The sequence below is a fragment of the Saccostrea echinata genome, unplaced genomic scaffold, assembly GCF_033153115.1.
Source record: "Saccostrea echinata isolate AGI-Se365-2 ecotype Australia unplaced genomic scaffold, CSIRO_AGI_Sech_v1 ptg000060l, whole genome shotgun sequence".
In the NCBI taxonomy this organism is placed as follows: Eukaryota; Metazoa; Mollusca; class Bivalvia; order Ostreida; family Ostreidae; genus Saccostrea; species Saccostrea echinata.
Window position 1 is genome coordinate 3,546,228 of NW_026889809.1, and position 26,273 is coordinate 3,572,500.

The window sequence follows — 26,273 nt, forward strand, 5'->3', positions numbered from 1 at the left end:
TTTTAATAAGATGCTTCTTTAATTCATTTTGTTAACATCAATGCTATGCTGTTCTAACCTACATGTATGTACGGGAGACAGAAAAAAAAGCATGACAAATGACCTTGACTTTTCTTTTTAAAATAAAAATTTAATATTTACCATGTCCTGACGTGATTCAGAGGAGAAGGGGGAATTTTGGAGTTTGGAAGAGAATAGTCTCCTTCTTACTCAAGAATGGAATGGAGAAATGCAGTAATATATCATTCTACTTTTTATGTTTATGATTTAAAATTATTTTGAGAAGTTTTGCTATTACTGATCAACATTGCTATATTTACCCGAAATGCACGAGAGTTTTGGTATTTCGTTTTATGGGAACTGATCTGATAAGTAATTCTAATGACAGTGTATTGTTAGAGCAAGCAATCGATTGGTTATTATGTTATTTTTCAGAAAGCTTATCACCTTTGCGGCGTTACGCCTAGATGTGAGCTGTATTAATTTGGACTGAGACTGTGTGACATTAACAAAAACATCCGGTGAGATAACAAATCTCAAAGGTAGCGAGGACGTTACAGCAATTCAATATCCCAGTATATCTCGTACAGACGGTGTGTGTGGGAGAGGGATTAGGATGCCGGCTTATATAGACCCCAAAACAGAAACTTACCATTCAAATAAAGAACTGATAATTACGACCCGCCATCAAAAGTCTTATCCAACAGGGAGCATACATATCATATTAAAACTGTTTCTGCAATATCAGTGTTGGATCGTTACATAAGCTGTACTCAGGGGGACTCTGTGGGGACGTGTACATGTACCTTTACTGTCCAATGAGGAAAGATTCTAATAGCAGATATTAGGATAATCAAATAACATGAATTTCCAATTATTATCTTGTAACTAAATGTAATTTTAAAAAAAAACATATGAAAACTTAAGTTTATTGTTTGACGTGAGGTTTAGACTTCGATTTTTCTCCAACTTTACCTCATTTTGATAAAAAGAATTCAAAACATTGCATTAGATTTATATAGTTTAGCAAAGAATTTCAGTCAACAGTTTTCACTAAAATATTCGATTTTACTGTATCGTAATTATAATGAAGAAATCAAACTGTTATTGTAAAAAAGATCACAATTTGAGTGCATCAAAACTATTCAGTTATGTACTCTCTCACTATTCAGAATTTCAGATGTGTACTCTATCGTTCGAAGAGCTAAGAGAAGCCTTATTATGTCGGTAATGGAGTATGCGCCCCGGTGACATTTTCTCAACATGGTGCACATTTTTCTTAATTTCAAAATATGACGGATTATTGTTTTCCGGATCTCCACGGATAATACTGTAACCCAACTTCCGGAAGGCGTCAACCTGGTAAGCACTGCAGTCAGACATAGAAACCGGATGTGTTCGATTGAAATTCGCGAAGTCAACAACAAGAGAATCACGATCGTTGTATTTTTTTGCCATAGTATTGAAACGATGTCCCCATAAAATATCCCAGGCCATGTATGAGGTCTGTGTTTGTAGATTGTTACTGGTAGTGGACACTATTCCGTCCAGTATCACAACTAACTCAAAGTCCTCCCTCTGCAAATCCTCCCGAGAAATTTTCCAGAATGGTGACGTATTGTCAATGGTATGGACAAGTTGTGTAGGCCACGCCATGAAAAGCTGCGGACTTCCGTCTTCTCCATTGAATTCCATCGGAAAACACTTAACAGGATGACTACCTCCGTCCGTCGATCGCATCGTCTTGAAGAGATGCCCACGCACATGCGCACCTATGATGTGAGAACGACGCATGTCGCCAATTCGGATGACTAGTTTATATATCCCATCCTCTTCTACGATGCAGGCAACAGAACTAAACATCAAGGTACCTGACCTCTTTTTACCTCGCCGCACTTTAGCCACTACAAGTCCTGCGAGAGCAGCCTGCAAGCCGGCGCCTATAATGTTCTGTAGTAACACGCCTATTACGGCGTAGGGGCATTCCTCTGTAACATATCGGAAACCGTAACCTATGGTTGTCTGTGTTTCAATAGAAAAGAGATAAGCTGTCGTAAAAGAGTCAACATTCTCAAAACAAGGCGTTTTGTCTGTTGCTTTCACGTCACTTATATCACCATGGAGTTTGGAAACTAGCCAGTAAAACAGTGCAAAAAATAACCACGTGATCACAAATCCACTAACGAAAATTAACATATTCCATCTCCACTTAGTATCCACCATTGTGGTGAAGAAGTCATTCATGAGATGTTTTCCCTTACCACGAATTCCGACAGTCTTTATATTATATGTAGAATTTTTGGAAACTAATCGAGGTCGATGTCTGAAAGGCCGATTTTCCTCAACTGTCGCCATTTTAAACTATTCCTATGAACTGAAAAATAATAATAATAATAAATAAGAAGTCCATAGACTCTAACGATTTGAAGATATGTTGGAATCTTAAGTTAAATTTATCTATAATTATAATAGTTAAAGATCAGTTTAAGATTTAACCTTTAAATGTTAAACAAGTAATTCCAAACTGCGGGCTTTTTTAAATCATCAAATATGAACCCATTCAGAAACTCCAAACTAAAGGATGGCAATACTTTTTATGTAGCATGTTTAACTTGTTGTGACGGTCTAATACAGCTCTTTAGAATCGATATCTGAAATTTTTAGAGTTAATTGTCGTAAATATGCAACCTAGAGACGAATGAGCATTTGTTTGACATTTGACATTCGTTGGTAAAAAAAAAACAACAAAAAAACCGCATTTAGCCATATTGTCTCTTGGCAAGAGTACACGTATCCTTCATTATAATACACCCACCTTTGTTCATTAAGCTTTTTTTTCAAATGAATCTTTTTTTATTCAAATTTCTAATAAATATACGGATTAAAACAAATATAGCCTAGCATAAACATAGATGTATCTCGTTATTGTTACATTATCGATAGCATAAACTATTTCACATAATTATGAACAAAGAAACGAGGAATTGTACCATTTACAGAAATGTCTAGATTTCTAAATCGTCTGTAAACATAATTTCTTTGACAAAAGATTCAGTGACTGTCTTGGTGTTATATCTAATTCCCTGATTAAAGAAAAACATTTAAAAAATGACTCAAAAAAATCTCATTACATTCCAGTATACTTAACTAAACTTATTTACCGCCCACTTTCCTTATTTATGTAGCAATATACCGTTATCACCTGTATAATTATGTCTCCCAGTTGATTCGATACGTAAAGGAATGTTCTACTTGCGAACAATTTCTAAAACGAGGCAAGCTACTGGCCAAAAATTAATGATACGGGGTATCAATATACATGTAGTTTAAAGTGAATATTTTGCAGATTCTATGATCGACACAATGACTTTGTTTGCAACTACAATCTGACAGACGTTCTTCATACAAATTCGAAGGTCGTTATTTTCCTAGTGACTACAGAACTGTGCTTCTCGGTTTTCCCGATCATGACAAGCGACTCATTGTGGGTGTGTCCGGTCGACAGGTGATTCTTCCTCCACTATGGCACCTGATCCCAACACTGATGTTTTAATATGCCCGTGTTTGCGCTGCTCCCAGTTTGTACTATTTAAAGTTTGCGCTGCTCCCAGTTTGTACTATTTAAAGTTTGCGCTGCTCCCAGTTTGTACTATTTAATGTTTGCGCTGCTCCCAGTTTGTACTATTTAATGTTTGCGCTGCTCCCAGTTTGTACTATTTAATGTTTGCGCTGCTCCCAGTTTGTACTATTTAATTTGACTTTGAGATTGATTACTGCTTCTTATCTTCATATTTCATTTCATTTTTTTTTAAAATGCGAATCAAGCTGATTGAGACCCTGCTAAACACATTCCAGTTAAAAGTCATTTTTGATTTTAGCATTTTACTTTCTTACATTTGATTTAAGAACTTATTAGTTTGAATAATCCAGGGCTTGGGACAAGCCCTTGCCATAGTAAGAATACGTTCCGTATAGTTGCATTGTAGCAAATCGGAGAGGATCCGCTCCGACACGATCTTGAAGAATACAAAAAGAGTTATACTAAAAATCACTACCTAATCATTACGATAACAATTCTTTTTTTAGCTTGTATATGTCTTCTACCCTAAATAAAAATAATCCATGTAGTGAGGAGATGATCCTTACGTCGCAGGTTCGAACTTGGAGACTTGTCCTTCGAATGAGACCGTATAAACCGAGGTCCCTTGTCGCAGTGGGTGTTGGCACGAAAAAGATACCTCAGTGCTTAAAGGCCGGAAGTGATGAGTACTGGCCTAAATTAGCACCCCCGCCCCACCGCCAAGTAGTGGAGTTTCAATAAGACTGAAAAATCTTCGAAGGGAAACATACGCAGGTACATGACAGGTGCCTTTAGAGAAGTTTTAAATCTAGCAAAGGAATATAAAACAAGAAATCTTTGATTTGTAGATTTTATCTTTATCCCATCTCTCGTGTTCTAATTGTCTTCGATACTTCAAAAGACTTGCTCAACAAATCGGACGATTTTGTGGTGTCTATTCTAAGCATCAGAGGAAATCAATTGGCGTTAACATCTGTATTGATTGATAAGGGTAAACGTTTGTTTACAAATCCTGTAAAAGTATTTATACTAAATCTCAAATCTAAGAATTCCTCTGTGCTGTATTTGCAGGCGAAACTCACCAGAAATGGCATCTATCAAATGGCGAGGCAAACAATGTCGTGCTTTTGTAATCCTAAATTCATTAAATAAATCTGGGATCATGTCAAAAATATTTTGAATTGTTTAAGATATTAGAAAACAAAGCAGTCAGTAATGGTATAGCGATGTTACGGATGAGAATTCATGCGATATCAATGCTGCTTTAATACGTATATGTTTATTAATTACCCAGGTTAACAGTTCTCAGTTTGTTCGATATTCATGCAAGGAGATGAACAATGTTCGTTTGCCGATAAATCATTAAAGGATCATGCAGTGCAGCGATTATTTCATATCACAAAAAAGTTTATTACAACCTATAGATCCTTGATATATAATCTACTGTTCAATGTCGGGCTCACCTGTGTTGTTGTTTATTGACGGTTACCTGTAGAAGCCAGGGGTGCTAGCTACTTCCCTGTTAAGCCATTGTCCGCTTTTATGGATACAGTTATAACTGACGGCGTATAGAAAATAGAAGACAATTTCCTCCTAACGATGAGCGATTGTGACGAAACGCTACAGGTGATAGACAGTAAACTTGTCCTGTACACCGACTATAAACATCCATGTTTTGTGTCGAGGTCGATATACTTTTGTAAACAAAGAATTGATTTAAATCTGATTTATACCGACAGACTTGTTCAGGTGAAATTTCAGAATTTTAAATATCCTCCAGAGCTTCATGGACAATGATTATCGTTGTTTACCCTTCCGTTTCTGTTTCATATCAATTAAATATGCATCTAATGTATAGTAAATACAGTGTACATATGTATGGCTAGTCTCTATTTAATTTTAGGGCCTCGGGATCCCTTTGAGACACCCGTGACCGTTTTATCGTCATCAATTTTTATTTTCTGCTAAAGGAAACAATGATCTGGAAATCCATAAGAAAAAGTAACGTTTATGGTTAAAGTTTAATATCAAAAATTACGAATTCAAGAGTTCAACTGAAGAGAAAGCTATAGCTCTCGTTAATTTTTACACTACTTACCCGGACGGGTGTAATCCTGAGCTGTGTATATACGGGTCAGTGGTATTTACATGACAAATATACATGACCCTCATCCGCTTTCATCGCACCTTTTTATTACGGAATAAATTTCCCTCGGGAGTCATCGCCCTTTGAACGTGCGAGGCCAACAATCCATTGTGTCGTGCAAAATAGCTATACACTTTTGATATGTATGTCGCACAGTAATTTTGTTTTTTGTTTCCTCCAGTTTTCTGGTAATTTGTTGTTTCTAATTATTTAATTCCGTGGTCTTGTCTTTATCCGAGCTTTGGTTAACACAGGCGATGGTACCCCCCAAACATTTCCTTAAAGAACGTAAAAACTGCACGCGTATGAAGACGTTTTAACACTGCAAACTCATAATGTCCTCCACGAGACAATTCCCTTGTAGACGAGGGATATTGTCCGCGTTATTGGCCGCCCGAATGGAGTATTCAGGCAAACTCTCTTATCAAATTTGTAAGATTCAAGGAGATAGACCTTCTATCAATTTGCCAATTTCCCTTCTAGTTAGCCAGCCTAATTGAACAACATAAGGAGCTATCGAAACTTGAAGGAGTTGTTGTGAAAGCTGGCAAATTATCACCAAATGTACAGATATCTTCTCCTGAACTGAGTAGACAACATTATTTTAATCTTCTCCCCATTTTTAATGATTTATTACACACGTGACATTCACTGAACATATATGTTAAAGAATTTATAATATTCCATTATTCATAATACACTTTTCCTTGACGCAGTCGTCATTTAATTGAATTCTCTTTATTTTATACAATTAATATAAAAGACTTGATTTTGATGGGCATATTTGTAATAAAGGCCATCCTTCATTGAGTATAATTTATACAATTAATTAAGAAATTACAAGTTTTATGAAAAGGGTGCGATACATTGGGATTTGAAAATAAACTCCACCACGACCACGTTGTCATCGAATGCAGTGTCATAACTACTTGATTCTTTTTAAATAAAAACAATTGCATAATGCTTCTATCTTTATTTCACATTTTTCTCTGAACTGGAACACTCTATGTCGGGGGAAAAATCGAAAGATTCCGATTAATTTCAAGGAGGAATACCAGAGTTATTCCCCTTGATAAATTCTTAGGTAATAGTCTGACATTTATCGTGTTGGTTTGGATAATCACACAATCAGTTACAGCTTTAATTATATACAGCTACACCACTGTCCATAATCAATTAAGGAAAGTTCGTTAAGACGCTATAAGTTAGTGCAGTTCCTCAGGACTCTTTAAGTTAGTGTCTTTGTCATTAAAATTAATGGAAAAAGAAGCCTCTTAATAACAAAATATATTTCCTTATACCATATACCTTAACTAACAATAGAGGCTTGTGTTCTAAATATATTGGCCTGATGAGAAATATGTCAGAGATCTTTTTTTTTTTTCAGAAAACGACAGGAGTCCTAAAAAATTATCAAGTTCCAAACAGAGAACAGGCAACGACGCCAGTTTATCATATCATTGGACAAGTTTTACACTAGAAACTGAATATAATGATTTAAAATATTTCTTTTTACCATCTAAAGCATGAGGCTAAAATATATTTCTCGCACTTGTTACCATTTATCCATTTTTTTTTAATTTTTATTAATGTTTTTTTCACTTAATCTATCAAGTATCTACTTTAAAGGCGGCTTCAAATTATTACTTGGCCCAAATTAATTCAATTCAATGACGGAGCAGTGATATTTTCACGACAGATATACAGAAATGATATATGGACTCTTTGGGACATTGTAGTTACGAACATCTTAATATTATAATTAAATCAATAAGCATTTTCTCACTTGTACTTTTTTTTTACTATAATAAATTTATTTATTAAATTCTATAACATTTCATAACCACTCTCTAAAAGTTTTCACAAAAATAAAACAAGTAACAAGAATGAAGTGATAATATGGAAGAAATATTGCATAAATAAAACACAGTAAAACTTGACTAACAAGGAGATGTTTCATGTGACAATCACTGCTTTGTAGTGACAGGAATACTACACGATGATTGGACGTACATCTCGCACTGCTAGCTCGATACATCACTAAACCTTATTCTAAGGTAATACTTCAAGTCCAATCAAAAGTCCAATTTCCGTCTGGCTAAAGAAAAACACACAAAAATGCATTTTTGACAGAGAAGTTTCAGGTATCCTTCAATAATCTGTCAACTCGGTGTGTGAACTCCCTTATAAGCACTGAACATGTCAAATCATGGCCGCAAGATAATGTAATAAACGTTAATCCTACATCGCCGATCTAACTGCACATCGGGTTGTGTACTGGGACTTCTTTGCTGATTAACAAATATAATTATTCTGTCACATGTATTGCTCATTGATGTACTCAAACCTCCGCCTCCCTCGCGGGGTGTTCTGCATTATAGGACATACAGTACTGATGTCGAAATAACTGCAATGATATTTCCCATCATCATCTATACCAGGATTAATACTCAGAAATTTACATCCCATAACGATTTCATCCGTAAGGTAGGAGGTTCGAACTTGGATCGCCCTACTGGTAGATTCTATCACGCCCTCTATCGTCACAACCAACTCTGAGAAGTCTCCAAACTGATGGAGATTTTCTGGCGGCCATAATGGACTATTCTCGTCTATAGTGTGATACATAACTGCTGGCCATAACAGAGTAAGTACATCTCCACCACCTTCTGATTTGAAGTCGATAGGGACCTGGTCTAGAAATTCTTGATTAGTGTTGGGAATAGGGGTCCTTTTGATCAGTTTACCTTTACCTATCACGTCCACAAGATGGGAGCGCCGGAAGTCACCTACTCGAACCATAAGCTGCCATTTACCGTCAACAATCCCAATACAGGCCTGCTGACTGAAGATGATAGCATCCCCACGCTTTTTCGACCTCTGAAGCTTTGTGAAAACGAGAGCAGCTGTCAAACACTGTACTCCGATCCCGATAATAAACTGAAGAAATACCAAGAACACGACATGAGGGCAATGTGGGGTTGAGGCTCGAGAACCATACCCGATTGTATGCTGGGTCTCCACCGAAAACAGAAATGCCGTGGTAAAATCATACACGTTTGTGATACAAGGATCGTGGTCATACGAGTCTACAGTATCCCCATTAATGTAACTAAACAGAAGATAAAAACAAGCGAATACCGTCCAGGTCAGTATAAACCCCATCACAAATATCAATAAAATCCACCTCCATTTTGCATCCAGTAACGTTGTGAAGGCGTCTCTGATATAGTTTTTGAGAATGCCTGTGTCCACATTTTCTAGTCGGACACGGTAGTTCCCATGTTTGCTGACCAGTCGCCACTTGTCGTCCCCCATGTCCGACTTAGAGTCCGTGCGAGACCGGACACAACTGTCCATTCTAGTTTTTAATGTTTTCATTACCGGTGTGTTGTGTGGGTCGTACTGACTGACAAGATTGTGACTAGAGGGAAATTCTTCTTGTGTATATTTATACTCCTTCTATGACATCATTCACTTTACCTTGCCACCTGAGTGCGTCTCTTGTCGCGCGTTTTAAGCAACTTTTCTCGTCATCTACAGGTTGTATTAACCTCATGCAAGTCAAAATGTAAAAACATGAATTGTAAATGAATGTTTGCTAAGAAGAAATGTTGAAATTTTGTTCCAGTTATTTTTAATTGAATGAAGAGCGACCTGCCTCTCATTATCATAACCTAAGGGTTTAATTTAGTCTTCTTGAAACAGAATATTATGGTGAATGTCAAATGGCATGCCATACTGCATTAGAGAATTAAGTATAATAATTCGGTTAATGTCACTGTATAAGAGAAAAATTTGAATCAAATACAGTAAGCAACTATTCATTATCCGTAATAACTTTGTGCCAGTGTTAGAGATTACATATTTTCTATTCAATTTATTCACTCAAAAACCATGTAAATGGTACATGAGGTACATAAACGTATAAAAACATATATACATATAATATAGTGGGTCAGGCAAAAGGTGAGATTAATTGAGCTAGCTAAGGAGAACAGACAATACTATTAATTTTAGTAATAAATGTATATAATTTTTTTCCAAAGATTCAACATCTTTTTGGCACATGACTTCACAAAACTTCATCGTATTTGGGTTTGAACAAAATTTTTGGTTCAAAAAATCTTTCCTCAACTGGTTTAAAGCAATACATTCTAAAATATAATAATATTCATCTTCTATCTGTTTACTGTCGCATAAGCTACAAAATTTTTCACTTCTTTGAATACCACTCCATCTACCTGTTTCAATTGGAAGGTGATGGTTTGTGGTTCTAAATTTAACAAAAGTTTTTTTTAATTTATATGATAACAGCGTTAAATATTTTTGGCAACTCAAAATTGGTTTTAAAAATTCTATAATTCAAACTTTTTGAAGATTTTTGAACTTCACTATTCCACTTTTGAATGTATAGATCTTTTAATCTTTGTTTGACTGTAGCAGCTATCCAATTTTCTTTATAGAAATATTGCTCGTACCATGAGTAAATAAAATGACACTTTTTTAATAAATCAAATTAATTCCATGTGTTAATTGGCGTAAATTGTAAGTTTTTTTAAAAAATATTTAAACTGTATCATTTATAAAGATTAACTTAAATGTTTTCTTAAAGCACTAGTTTATATTTTGAAATATATTTACTAAATTTATACTTCAATTTTGAATGGCAATTTTTAGTAGGAATATAAAACGATGAGTATTTTCAAGCTTTGTTTGAAAATTTAGGATTTGTCTGCTTTTTTTCAAGGAGTTTCATGTGATTCCAGATTATATTTTTTCAGTGTAAAGATGTATTGAAGAAACGGAATAACATGTAATTGTCTTTTATGAATTTCTTGATAATCCTGTGTCCTTCAAGATGCCTAATAATCACGAGCTAATAATGGAAAAGTACGGGGAAAATACATGCATAATTTATTAGGAGTAGTAAATCGTAATAAGCAATCGTATGGACAATGCGTCTTTATAAATTTAACCAAATTTGTTATCATTATACGACAGGTAAAACCCCCAAAAAATAAAGAAGATTCTGTTCTCATTGGAATAAGGTTCCTGACCCTTGTTCTAGTTTACGACTCTGGCATTCCTTCACACTTGATCTAGCAAAGGAAGTATTAAAGTCAGACTTGCCGCCAATAAAAGCTAGAAAATAAAAGGAATAACATATTGAAAACATAAAACTTTATTAATTTAATATTTGGCATTCTGAATGTGATCTGTATACACATCTAACCTAATAATGACACACCCGAGTTTTTGATGTAATATTGTAGCGTACTCGCGTGCACGGTATATAACACAGGTCCGCATATGCTGCCTTGCGGTACCGAGAAGTCCAGACATCTAGGCTGTGATTTAGACGCGTTGATGCTTTCCTGAACGAAAGGTATGATTGAAACCAATGAAGAGCCACTTCAGATACTCCGAAAGTAGTTTCTAACACGTTGCTAAGTATGGCATGGTCGACTGTGTCGAATGCAGCAAAGAGATCCAATGCGACTAAGGCAGTAACTTCCTGTTTTTCCATTTTCCACCAGTGATCATTTAGACTTTATTTGATATTTTAACATATGCATTGTTTTTTTTATTATATGTATGTATTTTATTGTATGTACAGCGCCAATGATTGCATACTGTATGTAAATCGAGCGCTTTAACAAATTTTTTAATTTAATTTTTTAAATTTTAACAATTTTTTTTAATAATTAAATATCTCCAAATGTCAGGATGACTTCTGTCTAAGTTTGCAATTATTTTGAAAACAAACATAATTCATATATTTCTGTAATTTTTTAATGTTACTGGAATTTTCCAATCATATAAAAAAAATTTGTGTATGTGCACCAATATTGTTTACAAATTAAAATAGATAGATCATTTCTAAATGATCCGTGGTTATATTGATAGACAATTCGCATACATCTTTGCAAACCAATTAGTGTGTGGTGAGAAAGTACACTTATTCAACCACAGACAAATTATTCATATTTCCTTTTGCTTAAGAAAATAATAATAAAGAAAAACTTTTGAGTGCCTCTTTTGGTCAATGTTGGACGAAAAACATAAAGTGGAAGGATTAAGTTTCATAAAATTTTAACTAAAAATTTTATCTCTCCTTCATGTTTCATTTGGAAATCAAATTATATACAATATTGAAGAAAATATGGTCATTAATTTTCACCTGCGCATGCAATTATTCAGTATTTCTAAAAATAACTGATTTGTAATTAGCAGACTTCTTTCAAAATTAAAATAATTTCTGGCATTTTTAAATTGAGTTGCCGTGCCACATCAGTGATTTAGATCTGAACTCTTGGTTTAGATTTTTTAATGAAAATTGAAGCATATTTTTGCCAAGACTTTTTCGCGTATTTAATGGCGGAAACACGACTGGATGGTATGTTTATTGTCACAAAATAAAATAAATGGAGATAAATCCATCATTTTCTACTAAAAGACACATCATTTTATGTAAATGAGCTGTAGCACCACCCACTTAATTACTAGCACGACATGTGCAGTAAAGCGTGACCAACAACATTTTACATGAAAGGTAATTTGCCGTATTAGAGTGACACGCGCTGATTTTTCTGTGTATATCGTGCACTTACCTGCATAACCAACTACGAATCAGCTGACTGTCTGTTCTTTTACGAACAGTGGCCCAAGAAAACGGACTGTCAATCTTTCACGGTGGTGAAATAAGATGCCAGAAACAATCTCCACGGACATAGACACAGAGAAACCTAGAGCCAAAGTCCGATTTGCCAAAACAACAAAAGTTAATTTAACACGGACCCTACCGAGGCTGATTGAAAAGAATGGGACATGTAACATCGAATCAAGGACAATTCGAGGAAAGAACATTCGATTCATGAGCGACATTTTCACCACACTTCTAGAGACACAATGGAGATTGTTTTTGTCTCTGTTCGCGCTGTCTGTTGTTTTCAGCTGGGTTTTATTTGCTACAGTGTATTTTCTAATCGCTTATTCTAATGGTGACTTTGAAGAAAAAAGCTATGAGGAGGACAGGCTTTTTTGTGTAGAAAACACACCGGACTTTATTTCTATGATTTTGTTTTCCATGGAGACGCAGACGACAATCGGATACGGATCCCGTTACGTCACAGATCATTGTCCCGCGGCCGTGTTCATGGTCACAGTTCAGTCTATTCTCGGAGCTCTTTTACAAGCTCTCTTGACAGGTATCGTTATTGCCAAAGTTCAGAAACCAAAGAAGAGGGGAAATACAATTCTTTTCAGCAAAAGCGTGTGTATTTGTCAAGATGGAGAGGACAAGTATATGTACATACGTGTGGGTGACTTACAGAAGTCTGATATGATTGACATGCATGCACGTGCTGTGTGTGTGAAAGATAAAATTACTAGTGACGGAGAATACATTTCTCATTTTCGCCATGATCTGGATCTTTGTAATGAATTGAACTCCAGCAGAATTTCGTTGAGGTGGCCCGTTGTTCTACAACACAAGATTACGCCAGCCAGTCCTTTCTGGGCCTTGGACGAGGGTGAAATCAAATCTGCAGATTTTGAGCTTTTGGTATTTTTACAGGGAGTTATTGAAAGTACTGGTATGTCATTCCAGGCGCGGACATCATATCTGTCGCATGAAATTCTGTGGCAGCACAAATTCAAGCCGATGTCTACGGTTTGTACTACGTCTGGAGTATTCCAGTTCGATTACAAGCAGTTCAACGAGACAATCAACTTCCCCTCCACGACACCCAGCCCTGGCAAGAAGTTCTTCCGAGCCAAGTACGTTCGTTCCTCCTCTCCTGGGGACCATTCTTTAGGGGGAGAGTCGGGAATCGCAGATATGGATGACGCCCTGTCCACAAACTCTGATAGCAGCACAGATATTTCTAATGATAGTACGAAGTACGGGAAAGTGTCGCTCAATATGTATGACTGATAAATTGTACGTTTTATGAAGACGTTATATGTAGTTTTATGTATATCTGTTTCTTTCATGTCTGTACAAATTTGTTATAAATGTGAGGGTTTGGTCGTAGTAGTGCTGTGACTTTGCTATTAAATGGCGTTATACATATTATTTTTATATAAATTTACAAAGTTTTGATCTTATATAGTGAATTAAAATATTTCAAATCAAGATTTTTTTTGTAATCTACAATTCTAAAGTTGATAACTTTGCTGGATGGTTCCTCTGGATGTACATGTATAGAATATAATTTGTATTCCATCAAGGACCAACAGTCTAGGACATAGTTATAAATTATGTTCTTTATATTATGATAACAGTATAAATGCAATAGAAACATTGCAATCAACAATGTTATCACGATATATGCTGAATTATCTTTCATACAATGGACCAGGAAGAAGAAGACATAACTCAATAATGTTTAGAATGAATTTTAAGTCTTTCGGGGATAGGGTGTAGTACAGCATTACCTTAAGCAACACGGAATTTGTCGTCAGATTTAGTCATCAATGCTTGTTCTTTTGACATGTCAACACCTGGGTTTACCTGTCCATGTTATGTAATGCTGACACATTGATGTTTAACCGTCGCTAACTATCTGCTAATCAGGAAAGGTTTGGTGAGAAACTGTCATTCACCGAGTGGATTACTTACTACGTGGTCACATTGCCAGACATCTGACCAATAGGAACTAGGCTTCTTGTTGTGAAATGAAATTTGCTGAATGAAATACCAGAGCTGGAGTAAGAGAATTATGCACCAAAATTGCAATATTGCTTCATTTTGACGTCATTTGGAATGCTTAAACCGGTTATTACTGGTAGAGACATATTTCTGACAGACGGCTGTCCTGTTCCAGGCATATTCCTACACTCTAATGAATAATCAGCAGTAATGGTTAGTTCGTTTGGGACAGGAAATTTAGTGTTATTTTAGTATGACGTCATAGTATACACGTGGGGTGAGGTATGCTGTGCCCTTTTCATAATTCTCTTCAAACCTGGGATATGAGACGGAAAAAAGTTTGCTGCAACTTGATACATTCATGAGATTTTACACCTAGTATAAACATGATTCAGGCAAATGTCAAAAATATTCGATATCTACTTATCTAGCCTTAAGATTTTTTCCTTGGTATTACATGTATCAATATGGGAGATTTATACCAATTATGACATTTTTACTCTTTTTGAAAATTTTCTAAACACTTTGACTCATCAAAATTTCCCGTGCAACCCTTATTGTACATCAAAATAGTCATAAAATATCTAAATGCAGCTTGAAAAGCGGCCGGGGGGTGTATAGTGATGGGAATGTCCGTCTGTCTGTACGTCCGTCCATCTGTTACGCTTTGGGGTACCCATCTCTTACCCGCAACTCCTCTTATATCACTGAATGAAATTTAAGGAGACTTTCACAGAATCTTTGTTACACAGTCCCATTGTGAACCTCCTATTTTACTTTTTGATTGGACTGGTATTTCAGATTTCCGATAGCAAAACATAGACACTGCCATTCTTTCTATAATATTGAGGTGTACCCATCTCATATCCGAAACTCTGCCGAACAAAATTTAATGATACTTTCACAGAATCTTTATTACATAGTGCCATTGTGCACCTCCTATTTTACTTTTTGATCTGACACTTATTTCAGGTATCCCATATCAAAACATGGACTTTGCCATTTTAATCATATGGGAGACGAGGCGTATCATTTTTAAGCTCAGTGCTCACATTACCTCTAGTTTATGTAAGCACTGACTCTCATTTAATAGATTCAATGGTTTACACACTACTTTTGACTCCAGATTACCCTGTTTACCTAATCAATACGTATCAGTCGGGATTAAGGCGGGTGTGACTCGTCGACTGAAGGGGGGTGGGTTAACTTCTCCTAGCACCTGATCTCACCTCTGTTGGTTGCAGTGTTTTTGTCGAATGTGTTTCATATTGTTTGCAGGATTCATGAGATTGATCACAGTTGGTTATCTTTACATTTTTCATGCATAATTATATACTCACATTCAGTGAAAGAAGATGAGCGTGTTTGGCGTGTGATCTGCTGGTATAAGGCGTACGAAGCATTTATAGTTTAAATGTCTACAATTTGGTCGGTTGACCACAGCTGGACATACTTTATAAAGTTACGCACATGGAGAAATGTTACATTTAGGTTGAAATACTTCGTCAAATTTAATATATATATCAGTCCGCTCATCTTAATATTAAATTACTAAATGTAAGACCTAGTATCGCTTCACATAAATATAGTAAACACATATACATGTAGGATATAGTTAAATGCAATTACAAGTACATGTACATATCAGTAGGTTGGAAGAATTGCTTTCGCTTTCGGTGCAACAGAACCAGAATTTATCTATCTGTAAATAAATCAGTACATAAAATTAAACTGACAAAAGAATTGATTGTTTGTACTAAAAAAATATTATGCGAGGATCGAACCAAAAGTATTTCATTTTTATTGCAGTGGACGGGTAACGCATTTTTTTTTTCTCTTTACGCTTACTACTGAGCTATCACCGCTACACACCCTTTATGGTTTTTAAAGCAATAATGAAGCACCGCATTTACACATTGGATTTTTTTTTTTTTAGGAAAAGTTCATTTTTTTTATCGTCTCTAGGTCTTCTCTCCATTTTTAGGTCACCTGAGTCACTCAGGTGACCTATTGCTATCCGTTCTCGTCCGTCGGCGTGCGGTGTGCGTCGTGCGTCGTGTGTTAACATTTGAACATTTTTAGCTTCTTCTCTGAAACCGCTTAACCAATTTCAACCAAATTTTGCATATAGCATCTATGGGTAAAGGGGAACAATAAGAATTTGAATTTCATGGTCCCTGCCCCCCTGGGGCCTGAGGGGTGGGTCTAAAACCACCAAAAATAATGCAATCTTTAAAAATCTTCTTCTTTACTCCTGGACATCAAGCAGTCAAACTGTTGGCATGATTGTAAATTGTGAAATTCATGGCCCCAGGGTCAGGGGTTCTGGTGCTAGGATGGGGCTATATAGATCATATAGTGAAAAAGCATTAATTCTTTGAAAATCTTCTTCTCTGCTCCTGGGTATTAAATAAACTAATCAAGTACATAGTTATGAAGAGCAAGAGTGCCTCTTCCAAAATTATGAAATTCATGGCCCCAGGGTCAGGGGTTTTGGTGTTAGGGCGGATCTCTGTGGATTATATAGTGAATATGTATTAATTCTTTGAAAATCTTCTTCTCTGCTCCTGGGTATGAAATAAACTAACTAAGTACATAGTTATGAAGAGCAAGAGTGCCTCTTCCAAAATTGTGAAATTCATGGCCCGAGGGTCAGGGGTTCTGGTGTTAGGGCGGGGCTCTATTGATTATATGGTGAAGATGCATTAATTCTTTGAAAATCTTCTTCTCTGCTCCTGGGTATTAAATAAAGTAACAAAGTACATACTTAAGATGAGCAAGAGTGCCTCTTCCAAAATTGTGAATTTCATGGCCCCAAGGTCAGGGGTTCTGGTGTTAGGGCAGGGCTCTATTGATTATATAGTGAAAATGCATTAATTCTTGAAAATCATCTTCTCTGTTCCTGGGTATTAAATAAAGTAACTAAGTACATAGTTATGATGAGCAAGAGTGCCTCTTCCAAAATTGTGAATTTCATGGCCCCAGGGCCAGGGGTTCTGGTGTTAGGTCAGGGCTCTATTGATTATATGGTGAAGATGCATTAATTCTTTGAAAATCTTTTTCTCTGCTCCTGGGTATTAAATAAACTAAGTACATAGTTATGATGAGCATGGTTGCTTCCTCAGAAATTATTAATTTCATGGCCCCTGGGTCGGGGGTTCTGGTGTAGGGCGGGGCTCTATTGATTATATAGGGAAAAGGCATGAATTCTTTCAAAATCATCTTCTCTGCTCCTGGGTATTTTTCAAACAAAGGAAGTGCATGGTTATGATAAGGAAGAATGCCTCTTCCAAAATTGTGAAATTCATGGCCCCTGGGTCAGGGGTTCTGGTGAAGGGGGGGGGGGGGGGCTCTATTGATTATATAGTGAAAATGCATAATTTCTTTTTTCAAAATATTTTTTCTACTACTGGTTATAAAGTAAAGAAACAAGTGTATAGTTATGATGAGAAAGGGTGCTTCTTCCAGAATTGTGAGTTCGTGGCCAATGGGTCAGATGTTCTGGAGTAAGGATGGAGCTTTATTTATTTAATAATATGTTGAAAATGCATTTCTTTGAAAATCTTCTATGCTTCTGGGGATGTTCAAGGCAAACAGAGTAAAAGTTTTAATATGCAAGGGTATTTTTACCAGAATTTTGAACACCTGGACCATTTAGTCAAGTGTTCTGGTCTTGGCCAGGGCTCTATTAACTTGTATTCTGCTCAGCAAAGTTATTCCCCTTTGCCATTCACCTTTGATAATTAATCAATGTAAATAATGTATTTGAAAGCTTAATAGAATAAAAGAATTATGCAAGAAAATTTATTGTATTATTAAAAAAGTACTTTCATAGTTTTAATGACTTGGAAATAAAAGATGAATAAAAATGAGACAAAAATAATTTATCTTTTTAAATGTTCTTCAAAGGCCAAGAGAGGCCATTGTGAGAAGTAATAATATGGGGTTAAATAATAGACATTTTGTTAATAGTCTGCATGGGAATAGTGATAAATGGGGGGGGGGGGGCAGATAGATACTAGACCAATTATTTTGCTGATGCTAATCATACTATTTTTCTTGCCTTTGGGCAACAAAGCTTCATTTATCACTTTATGGATCCTCTAAATTGTTGTATTGTACTCAGGTGACCGTTAAGGCCCTTGGGCCTCTTGTTTACAAATGTTTATTAGCTTCTTTGAAATAAAATGCACACAAATTACGTTTCAAAATCACGGAGAGATGACCCAGAGATAGCAAATTTTTAGAAAAACGTGTTTAAAAATGTAACATTTTATACCAAATGACTCATCTAGCCAATTTTCAAGTTCTTTTTTAGCAAATCAAAATACAATATCTGGAAAATATTTCCCTTTCCTATTTCACAGGAACCCGATACATGAAAAGAATGCTAAAATTTCATGTGACAGATCAATGAAATTTTCACTTTTCAAGTGTGCCCAGATTCCTGATGAATGCCAATCAAAGGTGCCCTCGTTCTTTCTTTATGAAATACATTGGAAATTTACAACATTCAATATTCTTTAACACTCGCTTAAATCTTGCCATTTCTCGGAAGAATACAAAGTAGAAACTATGCATTTTTAATACCTAGCAACACCTAAAATATTTTTATATATTTTTGGGTCAATTTAATTAAAAACTACCCTATTAAACTATTGTAAAATATGTAATAATTTTCGCAGTTGATTCGATACGCAAACGCATGCTCTATGTATGAACAATTTCTAAAACGAGACAAACAAGTTCATAAAACAAGGATATAAGTCATCATTTCGCAAGTTCTATAGTTGATACAATGACCTTGTTAGCAAATACATGTACCTTCTATCATTAAGTCAAATACTGACTGACGTTTTTCATACTAATCGTTAGGCAATTATTTTTACACTGAATTGTCTGCGGATTTTTCCGTTTTTCCCGATTGTGGCAGGGGCGCAAGGAGGGTGTGACCGGTCGGCAGGGGATGCTAACTCCTCCATGGCACCTGATCCCAACTCTAATGGTTTAGAAGGTCCGTGTTTGCTCCTCCTGATTTGTATTGTTTTAATGGACTTTGAGCTTGAATACTCTTCGTTTTCTTCATATTTCACGTTTAAAATTAATTTGTTATTTTTTCCCATCTCAATATTCATTTGCTTCATATAACTTTCCAAGTCACAACGGCTCTTAGTCCATTAAGCACACTAGTTCTGAAATTCATTGTAAAGATTAATGAAATTAACTTTAATGAAGAGAAAAAAAATAGGGAATATAAATATTAGCATTGAATTCTTATTATTGGATGTCGTCGGTCCTATAACAGCATCAGTCCATGCCGACAAATTATCATACCGCGCTAACGCCAGGTGCTGTTATAGGACCGACGGCATCCAAAAACAAAAATTCAATGCTTAATATTGATGCAAAAATGAAAGCTTATGGGAATTAAATATACGTTGAAGCCAAGTCTTTTATCATCTTTTCTCTTTCAACTTGAAAGTGCATGTGGTTGTTGCTGGGTTTTTTTTTCGTCATTCTCATCATTTTGTCACTCAGATGAAAAATCGTTAAATTGGTCAGGTAAATATATTTTAAATGAAGGCCGAAAAATAGCGTCATACAATTACGTATTCGCATCCTATGTGCGTTGTTTATTGTTTTTGTCACTTAGTCTTCATGTTTGTGTCTTGTAATTCAACAAACATAAAACATTCATTTATAATCATTCGGATCAAGTGTAAGAATAAAAAACCAAATCCACAAAGATAAATACGCACTGATGGTGATTTTAATAACCCATGATTAACATATCCGGTGATTAACATCAATTGGTTTTGTTAATTACAGAAGAAACAGAAGAAATACATTCAGACATTGTGTATCAAAAACTAGGTTTTCGGAAATCGAAACCTCGAGATTCAACAAACATTCAACATCAGACTGGTCCAAGAAAATTAGGCTTTATTATGCAAATTTTACTATGAATCAACGAAACAAAATACTGTACGCTTGATGAGAAAGTTGATGATAAAGGACAGTGATTAATCTCTTTAATCCGTTAAAGAATACTGTCACAGAGCTATCCCCCAAGTTGGTTAAATGTAAGTAAATGAGAGAGTTAGAAGCTCTGATAAGGTTGCAGGTGCACGACGCAGGCGTTGTAGCCTTGTTTCCCAGGGGTGTCGTTTTAGCTAGTTAGAGAGAAAGAGAGTTGAGCAAGCATGAATTTATAATTTGTTAGTGTGTCAGTTCTGTTGTCGTTTGTTTATTATGTTTGATAGAGTTCTGAGAGATGAAAGTGAGCATTGGGCATGCCCTGAGAACATGCGAGAAAAGAGGAGAGAATGAGTTCGGAAGTCAATGAGAGTGGATGTATCTTATGATTGTGAACTTTGCGTATTACTATAATTATATTGCGTGTGTTGTAAATATGTAAATAAACTATGTAAATAAAAACAATCGTAATTATTAATCAGTGCCAGTGACAGGGAGGACCCCCGTCACAATACAAACTCTTAAAAAGGCAAATGAAAAAAAAAATCTGGAAACACCAGAGTTGGGATCAGGTGTTAAGAAAGACACAAAAACATCCTTTTTGACCTGTCAAATCCGTCATGAGCTTTCAGTTTTGATAAGGTAAAGTCGTCGTCAAAATTGCTATAAAACAATGGCCTGGCAATTAATGGGAAACAAGCGAATCAAAATAAAACCCAGTGATAGATTGTATTTCAAACAGGGTCATTACAACGACCATAGGATTTGCGAAACACAATTTTACACGAGGTAGTTTAATACGGAAGCCCGTTGAGGCCAGTTCAGAGAAAGAAATATTTTTTATTGCGTTTAAACGCAATAATTATTGCGTTTAAATGCAAAACATTGCGTTTAATCGCAAAAATAATTGCGTTTAAACGCAAAAGATTGCGATTAATCGCAATGTATATTGCGTTTAAAAGGCAAAACACTTTGCGATTAAGCGCAAAATATTGCGATTAAACGCAATCTTTTGCGTTTAAACGCAATACTTTTGCGATTAAACGCAATACTTTTTGCGTTTAATCGCAAATATATTTTTGCGTTTAAACGCAATAGTTTTTGCGTTTAAACGCATTAATTTTTGCGATTAAACGCAATACTTTTGCGTTTTAACGCAATAGCATTGCGTTTAAACGCAATAGTATTGCGATTAAACGCAATAATTTTTGCGATCAAACGCAATAATCTTTGCGTTTAAACGCAATAATCCTTCCTTATAATGATTTGATTTGCATTTAAACACAATGATACTGTAGTTTCAAAATAAAACATGAATTAGTCAAAGCTTATGAATACATGTACATTAAGAAGATCCGATTTGTTCTGTGTCTTTTTGCAAAATTTTCCAGTTTTTGAAAATTATAGTAAAACAATGGCATCCTAACAACCAGAATGTCTTTAATGTATTAGAAACCAAAACTCTTAATGAAGTCTCTGATCAATTGCTTACGTATATCACAACTTATAGAGAATGTTTATGTTGTATTAATAGCACTTGTCAATTTGATACATGTAGTACACATCGATCAATCTGTTTTCATTTGATTTTGATCTCATATAAATCCATCACATATGTTCTTGTGTTTACTGTATGCAACCATAGGAAGGGTTATGAATGTACATTTAAGTCTAAATGCTTCATCATGTTGTACGTAATTCCAACATTTCCTCAGTCCTTTCCACAAATCCCTTTATACATGGATTAAACTTGTGACCGCAACGTAGGTGACAGTTTTTTTTAACAGAGCAACTGACCAAAACTTCTTAAAGAACGTAGAGAATAATAAGCTTAAGACATGTCTCGTTCTTAGGTTGCCTTTGTTTTTACAACTCGACAATTTTTTTTCTCCTCTATCAATTCTTATTAGTGATTTATCCTTTCAGAGAGCGTTTGCTCGGAGAAATCTGATTCTATAAAGCAAGACAATACACAATTTCCTAATAAGTAAAAAGAGAAAGAAATAAAAGATATAAGTATGCGTGTGTCCATTATACTCTGCAAGGTTTGATACAAATGATTGCCTTTAAACACAAAGATTATTGCCTTTGAACGCAAAGATTATTGCGTTTAATCGCAAAATTATTGCGTTTAATCGCAAAATTACGCAATGATTATTGAGATTAAACGCAATGTTTTGCGTTTCAATGCAATACTTATTGCGTTTAAACGCAATAAAAAATATTTCTTTCTCTGAACTGGCTTCAACGGGCTTCCGTAGTTGAAAGCCCTGTACCATAAACTTATTTGATCAACCTATTTGTCGTCGCCCGCGTGGCGCAGTGGTTAGAGCGTCTGCTCTAGAGTCGCGAAGTAAGGAGTTGATCCTTACGTCGCGGGTTCGAATATCACTGTGGGACGTGCAGACCGGTCCTTCGGATGAGACCGTATAAACCGAGGTCCAGTGTCGCAGTAGGTGCTGGCACGAAAAAGATCCCTCACTGCTCAATGGCCGTAAGTGCCGAGTATAGGACAAAATTTGCAGCTCTCCATCGGCAATGGTGGCGTCTCCATATGAGTGAAAAATTCTCGAGAGGGACGTTAAACAACATACAATCAATCAATCAACCTATTTGTCAGAACCCTGCCTTGGTTAATGAATTTATCCTTCTCGGAACATGCCAATCATGAAGTAGATTTGGCATACTCTGTGGTGATTTTTATTTGGAGTTAACTGGGATATATCGAGTCGACATATGAATGGAAATAAATATTGTTATTTATAAAAGGTTGCCTACATTTATCGAAATGATGAAGGTCACTCTGCAAGGCTTTTCTTAGACTGAAGCTAGCAGCCAATAACAGCAGCCATAAAGCCCGTAGAAGCTAGCAGCCACTAAGGAAATTCATCAAAGGACTGAGAGTACTCTGACGCAATACTGTTTAATGCCTCATTTTCGACAATTTATAATTAATAATTAAATAATTAATGCAACACTTAATTATTAATTAATAATTCAAACACTTGGAGGCAGTTAAGCTCACCTGCATAAGGAAAATTATACGGTTTCACAACAAACAAACAAACAAACAAAAAGAAGAAAATGTCACCATCTTTGACCGCTTAAGAATAAAACAGCATTGGATAGGTTAAGTACTTCCGGGAGAATCCCTTTTAGGCTCTTTTACGGGTCTCAGGAACATGATGGTGCCAAGAGGCTAACCTGAAATTTGCTTACTCCTAAAATTTACATTGATAAGGGTTTGAAGGTAATTTAATCTATTTTAAGTTATGATCCTTGAAGTGTGCTTCGAACAATTACTGGCTCAAGGTGAAAGGGTCCACAGGGCTATTATATACGGCCATAAAATTTAGGCTGAAGTGGTACCACCAAGTGGTGCCAAGGGCGGCTTACGTATTTCAAGCAGCTTTTATACCTCTTATCTTATAAGTGTGCTTTAAATCATTACTGTGCAAGATAGAAGATTTCTAGGACTATCTTTCCCGCAATCGGTTTGAGGCTGTAACGGCACCACCAAGTGGTGCCAACGCTGGGAAACATCTTTCATGCTTTCATTTTTCAACCATCATTGACCACTAGAACAAACTAACACTAAACTGGAAAAAAAGTTAAGGGCCTTAGGGAGTATCCTTTGTCAACTTTTTGACAGGTTCCAATGACTAGAAAAGGCCAGTTAGGTAACCTGAACTTTGTTGTTTTTCACATTGTCTATTGATATACGGATTAAAAGTCAGATGTTATACCCCTTATCTTTGAAGTGTGCTTCAAATCATTACTGGGGCAAGGTAGAGGGCCCCTAGGACTATCATTTCCCGCTATCAGAATGTTGCTGTAGTGGTACCACCAAGTAGTGCCATGGGTGGGGGACGTATTTCAAGCATTCATTTTGAAAGCATCTTTGGTTACTAGAACAAAGTTACACTAGTGAAAGGTTAAGGACCTTAGGGAGAACCATTTGCCAGGTTTTGGAAGTGTCCCTAGGAAAGGAAGGGGCCAGTAAGCTAACCTGAAATTTGTTGTTTTTCACTTTGTGTTTTAATATGCAGGTGAAAGGTCACCTATTATACTTCTTATCTTTGAAGTGTGCTTCAAATCATTATTGGGGCAAGGTAGACGGTCCCTTGGACTATCATTTCCCGCTATCAGAATGTTGCTGTAGTGGTACCACCAAGTGGTGCCATGGGTGGGGCACGTATTTCAAGCATTCATATTGAAAGCATCTTTGGCTAGCAGAACAAAGTAACACCAGTGAAAGGTTAAGGACCTTAGGGAGAACCACTTGCCAGGTTTTCGAAGGGTCGTGTTGAAGAAAAAGGGCCAGTAAGCTAACCTGAACTTTGTTGTTTTTCACTTTGTGTTTTAATATACGGGTTAAAGGTCAGCTATTATACCCCCTTAAGTTTGAAGTGTGCTTCAAATCATTACTGGGACAAGGTAGAGGGCCCCTAGGACTATCATTTCCTGCTATCAGAATGTTGCTGTAGTGGTACCACAAAGTGGTGCCATGAGTGGGGCACGTATTTCAAGCATTCATTTTGAATGCATCTTTGACTTCTAGAACAAAGTAACACTAGTGAAAGGTTAAGGACCTTAGGGAGAACCACTTGCCAGGTTTTCGAAGGGTCCTGTTAAAGAAAAGGGCCAGTAAGCTAACCTGAACTTTGTTGTTTTTCACTTTGTGTTTTAATATACGGGTTAAAGGTCAGTTAATATACCCTTTATCTTTGAAGTGTGCTTCAAATCATTACTGGAGCATTGTAGAGGGCCCCTAGGACTATCATTTCCTGCTATCAGAATGTTGCCGTAGTGGTGATACCAAGTGGTGCCATGAGTGGGGCACGTATTTCAAGCATTCATTTTGAATGCATCTTTGACTACTAGAACAAAGTAACACTAGTGAAAGGTTAAGGACCTTAGGGAGAACCACTTGCCAGGTTTTCGAAGGGTCGTGTTGAAGAAAAAGGGCCAGTAAGCTAACCTGAACTTTGTTGTTTTTCACTTTGTGTTTTAATATACGGGTTAAGGGACAGTTAATATACCCTTTATCTTTGAAGTGTGCTTCAAATCATTACTGGGGCAAGGTAGAGGGCCCCTAAGACTATCATTTCCTGCTATCAGAATGTTGCTGTAGTGGTACCACCAAGTGGTGCCATGGGTGGGGTACGTATTTCAAGCATTCATTTTGAAAGCATCTTTGGTTACTAGAACAAAGTAACACTAGTGAAAGGTTAAGGACCTTAGGGAGAACCACTTGCCAGGTTTTGGAAGTGTCCCTGGGAAAAGAAGGGGCCAGTTAGCTAACCTGAACTTTGTTGTTTTTCACTTTGTGTTTTAATATACGGGTTAAAGGTCAGTTAATATACACTTTATCTTTGAAGTGTGCTTCAAATCATTACTGGGTCAATGTAGAGTGCCCCTAGGACTATCATTTCCTGCTATCAGAATGTTGCTGTAGTGGTACCACCAAGTGGTGCCATGGGTGGGGTACGTATTTCAAGCATTCTTTTTGAAAGCATCTTTGGCTACTAGAACAAAGTAACACTAGTGAAAGGTTAAGGACCTTAAGGAAAACCACTTGCCAGGTTTTGGAAGTGTCCTGTTGAAGGAAAAGGGCCAGTAAGCTAACCTGAACTTTGTTGTTTTTAAACTTCAAAGGTAAGGGAGGTAGTAGTCTTTCTTTAACTTCATCTCACAATGCAATGTAAAAAATAGTTTGGTTTAGTCTACTGGTCCCTTCCAGGGCCAGAGAGCCGGAGATCCCTCAAAAAGTTGACAAGATATACTAAATAAGAATACTTACCCATAGCAGTGCTATTTTAAATGTTGTCCAAAGATGACAAAGAGAAAATTGCTAACAATTTGGTCCCAAACCTTAACACTACTTAATGGCACCCCTACAACCCAAATGTGAC

At 36.2% G+C, this 26,273-nt stretch overlaps 3 protein-coding genes across 4 annotated transcripts; 1 reads left to right on the plus strand and 2 right to left on the minus strand.

Moving 5' to 3' along the window:
* Window positions 1–999: 999 nt before the first annotated feature.
* LOC133174862 (inward rectifier potassium channel 2-like) lies at window positions 1,000–6,086 on the minus strand. Of its 2 annotated transcripts, none has more exons than XM_061309968.1 (2): window positions 5,679–6,086; window positions 1,000–2,374 (listed from the first exon to the last, which is right to left on the minus strand). In XM_061309968.1, exon 2 carries the CDS (start codon window positions 2,353–2,355, stop codon window positions 1,177–1,179), a length of 1,179 nt encoding a protein of 392 aa, XP_061165952.1. In that variant the 5' UTR covers window positions 2,356–2,374; window positions 5,679–6,086; the 3' UTR covers window positions 1,000–1,176. The 2 variants fall into 2 exon arrangements, with proteins under 2 accessions (XP_061165952.1, XP_061165953.1); XM_061309969.1 differs by lacking the exon at window positions 5,679–6,086 and adding an exon at window positions 5,044–5,151.
* A 1,426-nt stretch (window positions 6,087–7,512) lies between these two features.
* LOC133174864 (ATP-sensitive inward rectifier potassium channel 11-like) lies at window positions 7,513–9,130 on the minus strand. Its single transcript, XM_061309970.1, has one exon. The coding sequence runs from the start codon at window positions 9,105–9,107 to the stop codon at window positions 8,043–8,045; it is 1,065 nt and encodes a 354-aa protein (XP_061165954.1). The 5' UTR covers window positions 9,108–9,130; the 3' UTR covers window positions 7,513–8,042.
* Window positions 9,131–12,344: 3,214 nt separating this feature from the next.
* On the plus strand, window positions 12,345–13,868 carry LOC133174861 (ATP-sensitive inward rectifier potassium channel 12-like). The gene has a single exon (XM_061309967.1). The coding sequence runs from the start codon at window positions 12,436–12,438 to the stop codon at window positions 13,663–13,665; it is 1,230 nt and encodes a 409-aa protein (XP_061165951.1). The 5' UTR covers window positions 12,345–12,435; the 3' UTR covers window positions 13,666–13,868.
* The last annotated feature ends 12,405 nt before the right edge of the window (window positions 13,869–26,273 follow it).